This window comes from Ceratosolen solmsi, unplaced genomic scaffold (assembly GCF_000503995.2).
Source record: "Ceratosolen solmsi marchali unplaced genomic scaffold, CerSol_1.0 scaffold10, whole genome shotgun sequence".
Classification (NCBI taxonomy): domain Eukaryota; kingdom Metazoa; phylum Arthropoda; class Insecta; order Hymenoptera; family Agaonidae; genus Ceratosolen; species Ceratosolen solmsi.
In genome coordinates this window covers 13,166,677-13,182,976 of record NW_011948412.1, presented here as the reverse complement: position 1 = coordinate 13,182,976, position 16,300 = coordinate 13,166,677, and the positions used below count along the sequence as shown (strand labels likewise).

The window sequence follows — 16,300 nt, the reverse complement described above, 5'->3', positions numbered from 1 at the left end:
ATGTAAAATTATTATGATAATAATTATTATTACAATATATTCTCGTTATTTTATTATCCACTATTCTTGTAGGCAGTTCATCATAGTAAAGTCATACATTGTTTCTCTTCAGCAATTAAAACGACACGTTAAAAACTGTAAATTATCTTTATTGAATAATAATAATAAAATTACTGAACTTTAAAAGTTTCAATTTATCATGTTACTGTACACAAAAACTGTTAAATAATTTTTTTTCGAAACCCATCCGCTTATATTTGTATATTTAATTTTAATCGTTCACACTTTTGTTTATATATATATATATATATATATTATTTTCATAATAATTATTATTTATCATTATAAATAATTTTATAAAAAAAACGATCAAAAAATTATAAATTTATTATAATAAACAGATATAATTTAACTTTCCAACCTCATCTTCCTCAAAAAATTAAAGCAAACTTCGGCGTAATGATTTTTTGTATTCATTGAGATAATTAACTTGCACTCCACATTATACTTAATTTAAAATCATAGGTCTACTTTAAAAACTTTATTTAAATTAAATTTGAATTGAAATTTGAAAAATTTAAATTAAGTTTAAAGCGCACACTGTGTGTCATAATTTTTATTAGCTTCTTGTGCTTATAATTTTATTTTCATCCATATATTAACACTATAATATATTATTATGTAATACGTAGTATTAATCCTACACACATTCCTTATTATAAAATGAATTTGTAAATTATTATTATTATAAGAAACTAAATTAAATTCAACTATATATGGAAGTCAGGGGCAAACGGAAGAAAAACAATAGAGACAAAAAATTGTTTTAAAACTTTCAGAGTTTGTATTGTAGTTTATAACGAAGATACACTCAGATTTCATTGTGAAACATTAAAATTTATAGTTACTTGTTCTTGTTTGGAAACTTAGCCTGGTAATTTCGTACGTATTAACAACAATAAAATTGTATTTTTACTTTCAAAGCTTGAGACACAAGTATAATTTTTACTCTTTTCAAGTAGTAATTGTTATAACATTAATGAGACTTTTAAATTAAGCAAACAATTCGAATAAATCAGTATGAATATAATATTGTTTTTATTTATTTATTTATTTTTTATTTAATTCAAATTTAATATCTAATTTTATCTCTTTTAAAAATTGTATTGTTTATAAAAAAAAAAATTTTACCAAATCATACAATTTATATTACGTATTATTTACAAAGTTTATAGTAAATTTTGCATTTACTCTTGAAATTAAAAGTAAAATGACTTTGGTTCAAATTCTATTAACGTATTAAGTCAGAAAGAGTATTTTTCAAATAATTTAATAACGCAAACTTTTAAATTTCATTTATATTTTAAGAATATGCCTGATTCAACAATTACTCGCATTGTTAAACTTGGAATGAAAAGAGTCAAAATTTGTATTAAAAAAAGACAAAAAAAAAACAAAAAAAAAAAAAAAAAACAAAAAAAAAAACAAAAAAAAACAAAAATTGAATAATTAACAAATATCTTTTTAAAGCTACAATCACTGTCAAAATGTATTTAAATCCAACAAAACTATATATATATTATATTATGCCCGACTGTCGAATGCCATAATATTTTTATGTCAAGGTTTTATCAAATATAATTGTCATCTATGACACATGTGAAATTAAACATTTATATGAAATTAAATATTCTAACGTTTATCACCATTATTATTTATGTGCGTTACGTGCTTTGCGAAAGAGGTATGAAATATAAAATATAAAATACTCCGGTTATAATGAATGAATGTTATAATTCAATATAAATAATATGTAATAAGCATAAAACATTATGAAAGAGAGTGGAATTTTTACTTTAAATCACGTTGATCCAATGTCAAAGTATTAAGTATTCTTTATATAAAAACAGTATAGAGAATACTATTTGTAAAGATGTAAAATAGTTATGTGTTGAATAATAGATATAAACGATGCTAAAAGTAAGCAGAATCTCACGATCAAAATATGAATCTTCAATTTTATCTTTTCTCAAATATTTGCTTATATCGTATGCCATTGATACCTACCTAAACTGTCTATTCGATTAGAGACGTAAAAATATTAATTATTCAAATTGTACGTAAAGACATTGTTAGTTTTCGTAATTGATGAAATGTAGAGAAACTGCGGTTCCGGTAAACGAATGCTGTTCAGCTCTGGTAATTTGAATATGAATCGAGCGAATCTCGGATTTTTAAGAGACACGAGAACATTTTTCACTAGCGTAGTAGTTGTTGCTAAGAGCTCATAAGTTTTTGAATCATGACTACTTCCAAGTATTCCAGAATTTTAATTGAATTATAGTTGTATTCAAACATTAATCTTAAAAATTGCCCAAGTCGTTTGTTTTTCCTTCTAATATGCAAGAATGTAGTTATTCAACGAGCAAACAAAGAGTTAGGGTAGTTTATCCTCGAACACGCGTGAAAAATTACGCGCTAAATAAAAAGTCAATTAAATATAAACAATCGAGATGTTTCGTTGCGGCTCGATATTATTCATATTGAATGGCATAGTAGTGGTGATATATCAATATAAATAATCTTACGAGCTATTCTAGGAAAATTACAAAGCATAAAGCCGCCTGGTGGTTAGTTCCTTCACTCGTAACACGATTACGTCATGTTTCGGTGACAATTAGTAAAGTGATCGTCACGACGACTAAACTAACCTTCTCTTTCAGGTGACCAAGACGCAAATTGATATTGTTTCTCTCGTTTTTCACGCTCGTTATTATTTATTATTGGTCGTGTGAAAGTTCTTGGATTAACTTTCGCTTACGTTACAATGATAAATTGGTCGATAATAATGCAGACATAAATAATTGGTAAGCCGAGACAGGAGACGGAGAATTTCTGAGAATTAAAAAGACGACGCAAGCGAGGCTCTAACCAGTGTAAAAAACAAAGAATATATGCGCGAGGTAAAGTATAAAGTAACGTATAGTTTACATTATCAAAAATTCCTATGAGAGGTACAACATTATATTGTAACAGTGATATGAGCAAAATGTTTAAGAGCCGGTGTGTTACAAGGTTATGTCCTACCTCTTATTGTCTTAATATTAATTAAATTTACGACGAATCCATTACCTCGTTTGATGGTAAGTGAATTTTTAACTAAAACTGTTTTAGATTCTACGAAAAATATTGACAACATGATCAAGAACGGGGAAGATAATAATATGCGACAGACTGTGTAAGTTTACGTGTATAATAGATTTTTTTTACAAATTTTTTCCCCAGTTTGTTTCTAAACCACATGCCCGATTATGTATAATAGCCTCTCACGCATTAATTTTACGTTTATTCTTTTCTTTACCTACTTTGCTTTCTATTATTCGACCAATTTACATTAATTTCAATAGCCTCAGTTTACATTACCTTAATTTATCCGCATAACAAATATCAAATTTTCTAAATAACCATTAATATTAATTAAGCTATCGTGCCCTTTAATTATGCATAATTAACATAATGCGATATATACATTTTACTTTGGAATTTGTAATTATACGATTTAACTTTATGTATTTATTATTTATATTTTATGTTTATCATAATTAAGAGAATTTAGTGGCCGGGAGGATCAGCTCACTGCTGAGATTGTAAGTACTAATGTCATCATAGTACCTTCACCAGGAGGGCACAATCATGGAAGCTCTAAAGTGAAATTAAAAAACATTGTTGACTTTACTTGGGAACATCGCTATTATGTTGGCCAACTATTAGCCGTCCACATGTCTGGAAAGTACCTTGCTTATGGTATAAAAGGTAAACATTAGCGATACAAAATTACTTTACTCGATGTAAATAATTAGTACGTTCAATTTTCTAATATCGAAATATGAACTTTCTTATTTTGCATTATATATAGCTGGAAATGGCAATGGTGTGGTACGTGTTGTAAATAAAGATTTGGAACAAAGAACTCTAATAAGAGGAATGCGTGGTCTTATTCAAGATCTTGCGTTTGCCCATGTATGCAATCCTATTTTAGCATGCGTCGATTTTACCGGAAGTCTATTTGTATATGCTATTGAACCTGTAAGTACAGAACTATTATGCAGTTTAGTTCTACAAGTAACAGCTGACGATGTGTCGCCGATGAATCATAGAGTTATATGGTGTCCATATATTCCGGAAGAAGAAGTAACAGACGAAGATGAAGTTTCAAAATTATTGGTTCTTACACGTGGTTCAAAAGTTGAATTATGGTCGATATCGGCTGCCTCGCGCTTTTTTAATACACCCATAAAGGTAAAATGATTTCATATTAATTTTTACTTTGAATATTCTTCTATGTTATGGGACAAATTTGTGACAGTAGTTATCGTTATATAGGCTACAGATCCTGAAATAAAAGAAAATAATGTGATGCTTGAAATTTACCAACATTCAGGAAATATTGTCGAAGCGACATTTAGTCCTGATGGTACAGCTCTGGCAACGGCAAGTTCGGATGGCGAAGTCAAATTTTTCCAAGTTTATTTACACGGATCGTCATGTGGCCAACAACCACCAAGGTGTTTGCATCAATGGAGACCACACGATGGACGTCCAATATCTTCATTGTTTTTTCTAGATGATCACAAACATCACCATTCCGAGTAAGTAGAGGATTTAAGATAATCATCTCAAATAATATAAAATTAGTATTTTCTTACATTCTTTACTTGAATTTATCCTTAATGGTAGAAATAATTAGAAATTAATACAATTAATATTGATGTAAATAATTGATTTTTATCACTATAGTGTACTTGAAATAGTATACAATGATATGTAATTTCAAAATGTTTGGTATTGCAACAAATGCATCAAAATATGACAATTTGATAACATTTATGTAGTCTTGGACTTCCATTACATAACACTATTACGATAAAAAATATATGTGTACTTAATTTATTTATGATTATACTTACAAGTTTGCTTACTTAGATATTTTTCAAAATAATTATTGTATCACAATTTCTATACTTTCATTATTTTTAATTTATCGTAAGATTAAAATCGATTAAAATAAATTAAAAAAAAAAATTAATTATTAGAGACATGCATTAAGTTAATTGAAATTATAGAATGTAATTTATCATAGGATAAAATAAATTGACGAGTAATTATTTTATTGTACTTTTAAAACACGAAATTAATAATTTGCTCAATTCGTTCCATGTTTAATATTCTATTTAAATATTATATAAATATACTATACATTTTGTACGCTTAATTAAATTCTATCGATTAAACTTCTATTTGAATTTAATTTTATAGTACACAGTTCTGGAGATTCGCTGTGACAGGATGCGAAAACAATTCCGAATTAAAAGTTTGGTCTTGTGAATTATGGACTTGTTTGCAAACTATAAAATTTGCGCCAATGCCGACAACTCAAAAGGCACCAGTCCTAAAAGCCAGACTAGATCTTGCTGCTGGTTACCTGCTCCTTTCAGATATTTATAATAAAGTATTGTACATATTGAGCATTACAAAAGACAGTGAGGAAGCCGTAGCTTTTATAAATACCGTGTCCGAATTTCCATTGCCATATCCCATTTTAAGTTTTGCAATAGTCGACGCTGGTCAAAGGCGCTTAAGGCCTACCAGTGAATCGCTGGAGGATTTGTGCCCAGGTGACGATGAGAATGAAGATCAACTTGTAATAAGGATGTACCTCGTTCAACCAAAGTCATTGCAAGAATGTCATATTGCATTTAGATCACCGGTGGTAATGAACGGTAGTTGTCTTATGGATACATTAACCCATGATTCATTGGATTATCCTGAAGATTTACCGGACATTAGTACAGTGAATCACAATGGCATTGTTGGAGTAAACGACGACGATGATGGTAAAGATAATATTATTCTATTGTCTTATTACTAAAAATATTAATTTAATATTAATAATACTATTATCTATTATGTCTAATTCTTGGAAACGCCATAAATGAATAAAATATCTGCTACAATTTTAAAGCTATTAAATTACCGTATCAAGACATAAACCTAAAACTGATACATAATGTATAAAATTGTCAGTATATATTGTATCTTAATAATTATTTAATATATATTAAATAAAATTTTTTATAAATCTGTTTGAAATTCATTATGACTTTGATGTTGTTTTTATTATTAGAATTAATTTCAAATGATGGTACTTTAATATTTTATTGAAATTTTTCGTAATATTAAATTAATTTTTATTTATTTATTTATATTTTCATAAAGCAATTGATTTCTTTAGGTGAAAATGGCGAAGAAGATACAAATATTACCGAAGCAGTAGAATTAGCTTCCAATCATGCTTCTGGATTAAATTTAATGACACCAGATGCTTTTAGCTCTCCAGCCAAAAAAGAAAATGCGTTAGATTCAAAATCCTCTAGTCCACAACTTGGCAATATAGAATCAGCTAGTCCCTCCATTGCGCAGACAGTACAGACACTGAATGCAGCGGACCAGCCACTAGCTACAAGTAGACTTAAGGATCTGGTTGCACCTCCGAGTGGGGGCAGTAGCCCTTCGAGGGAAGTTTGTGAAATTTTGTCTCTTGCAGAACCTGAAGAAAATGAATCTGAAGTAAAGCCTGAAGCAACGGCAACAACCAACGAAGACTGGTCACAAATACCTATGTGTAAATTGACATTGCAAATTATTTTTACAAATAAATATTTGATATTTAATTGGTATATCCTAATATACTAATGAAGTACACAAAAGTATTGTTAGCACACTTATAACTTATCGTGTATCGTATTAATTATATTTTATTCTCTTAAAAATTACTATAAACTTATGATTTAATAATTTCTAGGCTTGATAAAAGACGCATTCCATGCTATGCAGGAACAAGGAAAAGAAGACATTACAAGCGATCAACTACATATTAAAAAAGAACCTTCGCCAGTTCTAGTAGTGCCAGAAGACAACCAAAATAAATGGGGCTTAGCAAACCATATCTATCCAATAACAAGCAAACTCGATTCTCTACTCGAGATCGTACAGGATCAACAACAAGAACTCAGTGAACTACGAGTTGAGGTAATGTGACTTGGAACTCTAAATTTCTTGATTTTCCAGTGCTGTAAAATTTGTAAAATGTATGACTTATCAGAATTAAATCATATAATCTAGTAACTTAAATCATGATTGATATCTAAATCAAAACAAACACAATCTGTTTTATTAATTTATATATACCTGATATATATTTTAATTAATATCCTTTAACCAAAGTATGTTCTTTTCTTTTTTTGCTTTTTATTTTCCACATCACATTTACCCCTACTATTATTATTTCTTCTACAAAACATGTATTACTCTTATCGCGATTTACCACGCATACCATACATACAGAATTTTGGTAAATTTTTCTCATACTTGAAAAACATTAAAACAACAATATAATAATATCTTCGTTATTATAATAAAAACAAAAAAAAAAACAAAAAAAAAAACAAAAAAAATTTGCTTTAATTTACCGATTAATTATCAATACATCAATTTTTATCAAATTATCAAATTATCAAATTATCAATATTTAGAAATTGTTAATTATCGATAAGGATCGATTTGATAATTGTTTTGTATGTCTAAAGGTGACACGACTTCGTCAAGAAACTCCACTAGCGAATCGCGTAGAATCAGCGCTGACGAAGGCGGCCCAACAACAAACGACGAGTATCGAATTGTCGTTGCTGAACCAAACATCTCGGCAACACGACTTCCTCAAAACTCTCGAAACAGCTGTCAAGAAGGAAATCGAGCTGACAATACCGAGGGTCGTAAGCGAGCTTGTCGAGCCGCTGAAGATGCAACTAAGGTTGGACACCGCGCAAATTGATCGCATCGTTCAGGAGAACTTAACAAAGGTCATTGGCGGAATACAAGTACAAGAAGCGCTCGCGACGACGGTGCAAAACGCGGCCAAGCCTGTGCTGGAACAGACTTTCAAGGAGGTTTTCACCGGCACCCTATTACCGGGAATGGAAAAAGCTTGTCAAAATATGTTCAAGCAGGTGCAAGATGCTTTTCTTATTGGCACCCGAGAATGTAAGTGCAGCTTACTGATAATGATTGCATTGTCTGATAATGTATATATAACATATATTATTGAATAATATTAAGTCGTATGGAATAAAATCTATAAATTATATATATATATATATATATTTAATTTTTTCTTTCCATAAAATATGTTGATCCATACATTTAACTTTATTGCTACTATCATATAAACGAAAAATCTCTAAAACTTTCGATTTTATAGATCTTCAGAATGTTGACTCGATCATGGATAAGCAATATCAGCGTCAGAATAAGCAGCAAAGCGAGGCTTTGGCAACTGCAATTCGGGAAGAAATGCAGAATGAATTTTCTCGAGGCTTATCGGTGATGCAAGAAAATACGATTCGAAGTGTCCGAGATTCTGTAAGGGAAAATTTCACTCAGCACATGTCGGATATCTCTGGTATTCGGTAAGAACAGACATATTAATAGTTTAATTAAGGATACTATAATTTTCAATCTCAAATTTCAAATAGTTTAATCGAAATGATATACTATCTATTTATATTTTATACTACATGCAATTAATTATTAAACTGTTTATTAAAACATTTACGTACTTACGTAATGCTGCATTCTCTTTATATCTTTACGTAAGAAGCTTCTTTATGTATCTATTTATTCGTGTAAAATTACAGATTGATAATATTTGAATCGCTGATGAAATATTTTCCATTTCAATGCTTTTTAAGTAAGTTTTTCTATATTTTACGTGTATTGTTGTAAAACGAGCCATATTTAACATTGTGCTTGAAATGAAATAATTTTACAAACTACGACAAAAAAATCCGATAAAGTAATCGCTATTCTCTTTTTTTTTATATGTATATATATAACTTTGTATAGAAATTTGAAAATCTCATTGATTTGTACTAAATTGTGGAGGAAAAGTTTTAAAGACAAAATAATTCGTCACATTACCATTTATATAATTCTGTAATAATGAAAAATTTTATTCGCTCACTTAGGGTGTTTAGATTTATATTAATTTTACACTCGTTCATCAAATTATCAATAATTCTTTAGATCTTTAAAATTATTATTAAATTTTTATTGATTATTACAATGAAAGTATCGAGCAGCATCCTATAAGTTTTTTTCAAATTTTCAATTCCAATACGATAACTACAATAACAATCACAACGGCAACAACAATTGCGTTATAGGTATATCTAATTAAATAGAGATCATTTATTAATAGGCTATTTTCTGAATAAACTAACATTATTCGTCGCATACGAGACAAAATTTATTATGAAAATAAATTCAACGTCTCACCCCATAATGTGTTAATAAGGAAAGCATATAATCATCGTGAGACATAGGACATTTCATTCTTTTCAATTTTCTCGAAAAAGAACGTACTTATTGTAAAAAGTATGCGCTCTCCAGCGAAATAAAATAATCCATTATGAAAATTATATGCCAATTAATCTTATTATGATTTGTATAAGAAATTGTATCGGCACCGTCCTTGGATCATGTGGATCCATCGCACACTATATTTTGTTTTAATAGTATTGCAAAAAAAAAAAAACAAAAAACAAAAAACAAAAAAAAAACTTAAGGCTATGATCTAAGCTCATGAACTTTTAGACAAGGCCACCGGCCCATCGCCTAACATCCATTAAATACCCATGAAATCTTAGCTCAAGAGCGACGACTCCTGGACTGCCGGGTTCCACGCCCGTGGACGCCCAGGCGCGCGTCATGTCGCTACTTCAACGGGGCCAACTAAACGCAGCCTTTCAGCAGGCGCTGAGCGCAAGCGACCTTGGCCTCGTTGTGCTCGTCTGCGAGAACACGGACCCCGCGCGGGTGTTCTCCTGCTCGATGGGACCCGGCCAGGGCTCGAGATGCGTGCTCCAGCAGCCAGTCCTTCTGTCGCTCGTCCAACAGCTCTCGGCGAATTTGGGGCACAGGACCGAATTGAAGCACAGGTGCTGCTTTTCAACGTCTTATTCCATTACGTACAACACACTGTCCTCGCATTAGACTCGCGTTATATTAATTTCGTTGTCGTTGCATTTAATTCAATTCTAAAGCTAACGCAACAACATTATTTTTATAGCGCGCCTTTGACAAGTGCATTTTTAAGAGGGAAAAAATTTGTGAGCTCATTCGATTATTAATTAATCTTTGTGTCCACGTCTTCCTTCACTATTATTTATTATTTATTATTATTATGAGTTTTTTTTTTTTTAACGTTTACTCGTTAAAGTGCTATTATAATAAAGCTCGGTACTTTCGATAATGGAGCTTGGGGGACGGTATGTTAAATGCATTTAATTAATTGATTAACTTGGCGGCGGGTCGTTAAAATTTCGGCAATTCTCGCGAAATGTCGGTTATTAATGGCAAATTTAATTTTATACCCCAGATGGTTGGAGGAAGCCGTTATCAGCTTGGATCCAAGCGACCCAGTTACACGAGAACATATGGTTAATGTATTGCTAGCATTGCAAAGTCAGGTGGCTGCTTTTATTGCCGCAAATCCAAATCATCGGTCAGTGAGAAGATTGAAAATGGTCGCGATGGCTGCCCAAGCACTTTTGAAACCCTCATAAGCTTTACTGATATTACATAAACGCAAACATATAATAGAAATTTTTCATTTTACAATAACTCAAAATGCATATAACTAACTCGTGCGTACTTGTCACACGTAAGACTGGAGATATAAGTTTTAATTAAAGTACATTATCATCAATGTATGTATAATATTGATGTTTATTATTTTATCAATGGAAAGAAAACTATTTAACATTTATTGATTTAGATGAGGCTGTAGTTTAGATTGATTTCTCGATTTTAGAGAAATTGATTGATAATTGATGAAAAATGTACGTAAAAATGTCTCCTCTATTAAAAATTGTTTATTACCGTACACGAAAAGGTTTCTCTATGAAACAAAATTAATATTTTTTATTAAATAGCTTTTTGATTATTTGTATCATTAAATTTTATTTAATTAACCATTAATTTATTGGATAAAATTTTTTGTCAAATTGTAACGATAAAATTTAGACTATCATGAAAAAGTCAAAGTTAGGTAAAAAAAATTCTTTATTCTTATCAACCGAACAAAATGTATTATAATAAAAAGATCTTTTACGTGTGTGTATATATATATATATATATATATATATATATATATATGCGTGTGTTTAGTAAGTATTCTTATTTACATTTTATACGCTTACACTACTCTGTGTCGAGCAAATATTATTTGCACAAGTCACGAGTGCGTGTTTAGCTTTAACACTTCTTTCACGTGAGCTGGTAACTTTATTCGTTTTCTTTTTCGTACTTTGCCGCTCTCATTGACTTTATGCTCGCTCGTATGGATCATAGAATTACTTTCTTTCTTTTGGCTTCTCTTACAACTCAATGGATTGGGTCCGCTTTTTTTATGCTTTTTCTTAGGTTGCATTGTAATGTCGCTTTTTAATCCAAATTGTTCCTTCAAAGATTTTATTCTCTCCTCTTGCATATCCGTCATTGTTACTTTGCTTCTTATCTGCTCTGCGAATTCACGACTTTTTTGAGACGGTGCTTCGAGCGTAGGTGTCCTACCATGTAAATACATAATTGGAACTCCTGGAATCTTCTTCAACTGCTCTTGAAGAAGTCGATCCTGCGTCGCTATCACATATCTATACAATATTTACAATACACATTATCGACTAGACCAATAGTCTAAACTTTATCTAATCCTTTTTTCTAACAAATTCTTTACTTAACGCTTGTATTGCGATAGCGTTCAAAAATTGATAAATATTAATTACCTAGATTCATTATTGGATCCAACCATTGATCGTAAACATTTTGAACCCGTCACAGTATTCTTTTCATGGCCACATTGATGTATTGGAAATTGTTTTACTATTAACATTGCTCCATAAACCTTGTGACCCAACTTTTCCGTCTCCACAATGATACATTGCGTTGTCAATAATTTAACGTCCGCTTGAAAGTATTTAGCCAATTGTTCTTTAATGTTAAATTTATTCTAAAAATATCAAAGTACATATGACATAGAAATAAATGACAAACAGTAAAGGGGATCATTTTTAGGTTAAAAACGAACTTGAAGAGCTGCAAACGAGAACGTTCCGTCAATCAATATCTGATATGGCTTACGAAACTTGTAATTGTTTACGAAAAAACTAAGATTCTTCTGAACCTTCTTGAGCCGCTTGATCTTCATTTCTTTAAGCGGCAATTACTTCCATAGAGCAACAACGTTCGACTTTCATTAGCGAAAAATGTATTTTATACGTAAAATTGCTCGTAGAGGGCGCCATTGTCGTTAAAAACTTGCGCGACTGTGTACAAAATCAATTGTATATTTAACTTTCTTATTTCTGTCGAAAATCAAAAAAATATCGACAAGTTAAGTATTGTGCTGCAGTCCTGCCAAGCTTTTAAGAATCCGCATGTCTTCCTTACAAATCTTCGGTTTTTTTCAATAAAAATCATTGATAGGTGTCAACGATTTTTATTCAGACGATTGACAATCCGAGACTGGATGGAGAGTCTCGTGCAAGAAATAAAATTTTACATTGCTTTAGTTGTATAGTTTACAAGATATTGAATTGAAGTTTAGCGTTTGAGCTACAATTTATCGTCAGACTTTGTATAAGCCTATACTTGGCGTTAATTCCGAATTCGTTTGAAAAACAAATTGTTATACTAATAGTAAAATGATAGCTGATTATATCTATCTGAATATACAATTTATTTATAAATTATTATTAACAATAAGCTATAAGGAATCGTTATATTTGATCTATCAATCTCTTTATACAACAGACACAAACGAATTATGTAATTTCATTGCTTGGCGCTTTTCACGGGATTATGCTTAAGATCTTAAATAATATTCAAAAGATTTTATATAAATATAATAAGACGAAATACAGCGATCAAATCATTAATTTTTGTTGTCTTTCAATTTTGAAGGCGATCGATTAAGAAAAATTATACGCGATCAAATTTCCATTAAAAGAAGGCTAAATTTGAAATTTGACGCTTCATCTTTGTAAACAAAATTTTCTTTTCATTCAAGCGATTGTTATAAATAAATAAAGTATATTTTTCAATGTTAAAAACCAATGATTGCAATCATAAAAATTTTCCAGATAAGCGGTTCACGATATGTAGAAATATTTTTATTTCTACAACAATGATTTCCAATTAACGTGTGCGTATGCATCGATTGCTTGCAAATTTTCTCAATATTTTCAAAATTCCTCTCCCATTGATTAAAACCATGCGATTCAGCGACTTATTTTTTTACAAATTTGTCCGCTTCATTGTGATAATTTGCGAATGAATAATAATCGTTCTTGGACGAAATAAATGGGGTGGTGGTTGGTTTCTGTTTTTTGTTTTTCTTTAACTTTCAGTTCCAAATGTTCCAAATGATGAATGTTAAATGTTGTCGATACGCGCATTGATAAATAATATTCGATTGATGAAAGGAATGAAGATTAAGCTGGGGATAAAATGGGAATTCATTAAATGAAAAAACCTAATGTTTCCTTCACAAACATTTTATTCTCTTATACGAACTATGCACATCTGAGAGAATCGACAATAACTTGATCGCGTTTAAATAATTTTAATTAACATGCTACTGAATACCCGTGCTATTTATTACACGTAAATTATTAATCCTCGTTGCGCTAAAATGCATGAATAAATTGAATATGCTTCGGCATTTGTTGCATCTTTCAGATGTACAATAATCTTTTAATTAATTTGCTTGCTTAATTTATACATATATAGGACTTAGGTAATCATCATTTTATTTACATCTCACAGTAAAATAACGCGTTCCAGTGTTGGCACCCTATGACAGGTTTAACGCACAAAAAGACTTGAATCTATAGGACCCTTTTATGCGTGCTCTTTGAGGTTACATTTCAAAAATGATATTTGCGCTTAACACAGTAATCGCTGGTCCAGGTAATGCTAGACTTTGCCTCTAAGTAAATGTACAAATCGCTCGTACTTAATTGAATTCCTTGACATAATCGATCGAATTTAAGATATCGGCTAGGAATAGTGCCAGAAATAAAGATAAACGTTCAAATAAATATAGTCGAATGGGGGATCCACGTTCGGAGCTACCTACCATCTAATTATTGAATCTATCAGTCGGCAAGATTATATGTAGTATACATTTGCCACTGATATTTTCAAATCCTATTGCTCTATAAGCTGCAAGCCTTTACATGTTGTCTATACATAGATACATAACATCATTGTATGCATTATTATTATATGTGCATGCACAAACACAACGGGCATAAATCCACGGACAGTGCAGTCAACGGAAGCAAGCACGTGTATAAACTAGCCGTTTGATAAAAATATAGCGCGTACACGGTCGCAGCTTCGTTTTGTCACATGGACCGTTTCATTCATATTTTTATCAACGATTATCTGATTATCCGAGGCGAGGCGAGTCGAGTCGAGGTACGTACAAGAACTTATTATCAAGATAGCTTTGTAGCGACCGGACTCGACAGTTGCACCTTTCTCGCGACACGGAGCAAAAAAAAAAACGTAATCGATCATTGATTAACTCTATTTTGAAGGAGATGATGGATGATAAATCATCGGCACATTTTTCTGGGCAGGACTGTCGAGGTGGCAATAATGAAAAACAAACGTCAACAGATCCCCTACTAATTTGGAAAAATCCAATGTGACAAATGTCGAAAATCCATTGGTGCACGATTATCCCTGATTGTTGTAAATGTATAATACGCGCATACAAACGTGCAAGATACGAAAACGAATATGTATTTCCAGCAAATTACAAGCTATCTAAACTATTAGAAACTGACGAACTGCGTGAAAGTACTCAGCAATATCGACTCGTTTATTATTAATGCAGTCGAGTAATTTTCATTAATAATTACTTTACAATCGATACGTTGAAAACATAATAATAGAATTAATAAATATTGATGTGCAACAGCTGTCACAAAATTGACTCTTGACCCATTGTTTATTTATTTATTGTACGATTAATGATTATTTTGATGCTAACTGTTTTTATTTTGATTTTTGCTTATGCCTCGAGAAGCACGATTTTCTGTTTAATATTCATCCCTACTTTATTTACACAACTAATTATATAAATTTACAGAATATAATTAGAATGTGATTAATGTGGAGATAATTAATCGTTGTGAATAATTAATTGAACGAATGAAGTTAAAAAAAAAAAAAAAAAAAAAAAAAAGAAACGAGGTCAAGAATAATTTCTGAAGAAAGTTTGTCAATGCTTATTTATAAATTGCTAAGTCGGAAAATTTCTTCTCGTATTAAGTACGCAAGGCATAAATGAAATAGTATTATCATACGCGGCTGGCTAACTTTATTTTACAAATTTTGTGACGAGAAATGCCGTGAAGCGTGCACGTGCACGTGCACATCATCTATAACGTGAAGATATGTTCATTATTATTATTATTAGACTGTTATCGCACTCTCGAGCGTTTTAGCAAACTATAAATTTACGTAGTTTTTTGTCCAGTGTTTCAAATTTTCTTCTTTCATTCTTCTTTCATCTTTTTTTCTCTTTTTTTTTTTTTTTTTTTTTTTTTTTTTTTTTTTTGAAACAGTTATTTTAACAGGTGCCATTATCCGCAACAATTGTCCTCTATGTGTGCACAAAGATTTTCAAAACTATTGAATAACCATTCACAGAGTCTTATAAATGCCTTATTACGTTTTCATTCCTCTCTTTCATTCGACAGGGGGCGGGGGAATAATAATAATAATAATAATAATAATAATAATAATAATAATAATAATGATAATAATAATGATAATAATAATAATAATAATAATAATAATAATGATGATGATAATGATAATAATAAATAAATAATTAAAAAAAAAAAAAAAAAAAATCATTCCGATTTGTTTATTAAAAATCTATTTTATCAGCTGGATGTAACCGAGATATTTTCAAATTAACATTTAAACTCCAAAAATAGGTACCTATTTCATTGGCTACGTGAGTTGTCGAATAATTACCTCTAAATGCATCATCAGCTTTCGAAATTTGCTTATAATGATAATTGACATTTATATACAAAATAATAGAATAAAATTTTTTAATTTAAAAGAGGCTGTAATTGTACGATTTTAGTTGACTACA

General features: G+C 30.4%; 2 protein-coding genes across 2 annotated transcripts; one reads left to right on the top strand and one right to left on the bottom strand.

The window, feature by feature from the left end:
* The first annotated feature begins 3,153 nt into the window (after positions 1–3,153).
* Positions 3,154–11,008, top strand: Ge-1 (Enhancer of mRNA-decapping protein 4 homolog Ge-1). The gene is made up of 11 exons (XM_011496858.1): positions 3,154–3,238; positions 3,608–3,813; positions 3,917–4,299; positions 4,384–4,649; positions 5,317–5,894; positions 6,293–6,682; positions 6,863–7,089; positions 7,647–8,100; positions 8,318–8,525; positions 9,765–10,055; positions 10,496–11,008. The coding sequence occupies exons 1-11, from the start codon at positions 3,198–3,200 to the stop codon at positions 10,680–10,682; spliced, it is 3,231 nt and encodes a 1,076-aa protein (XP_011495160.1). The 5' UTR covers positions 3,154–3,197; the 3' UTR covers positions 10,683–11,008.
* A 287-nt stretch (positions 11,009–11,295) lies between these two features.
* On the bottom strand, positions 11,296–12,521 carry LOC105360073 (rRNA-processing protein UTP23 homolog). The gene is made up of 3 exons (XM_011496851.1): positions 12,206–12,521; positions 11,904–12,127; positions 11,296–11,771 (listed from the first exon to the last, which is right to left on the bottom strand). The coding sequence occupies exons 1-3, from the start codon at positions 12,323–12,325 to the stop codon at positions 11,354–11,356; spliced, it is 762 nt and encodes a 253-aa protein (XP_011495153.1). The 5' UTR covers positions 12,326–12,521; the 3' UTR covers positions 11,296–11,353.
* Positions 12,522–16,300: the final 3,779 nt, after the last annotated feature.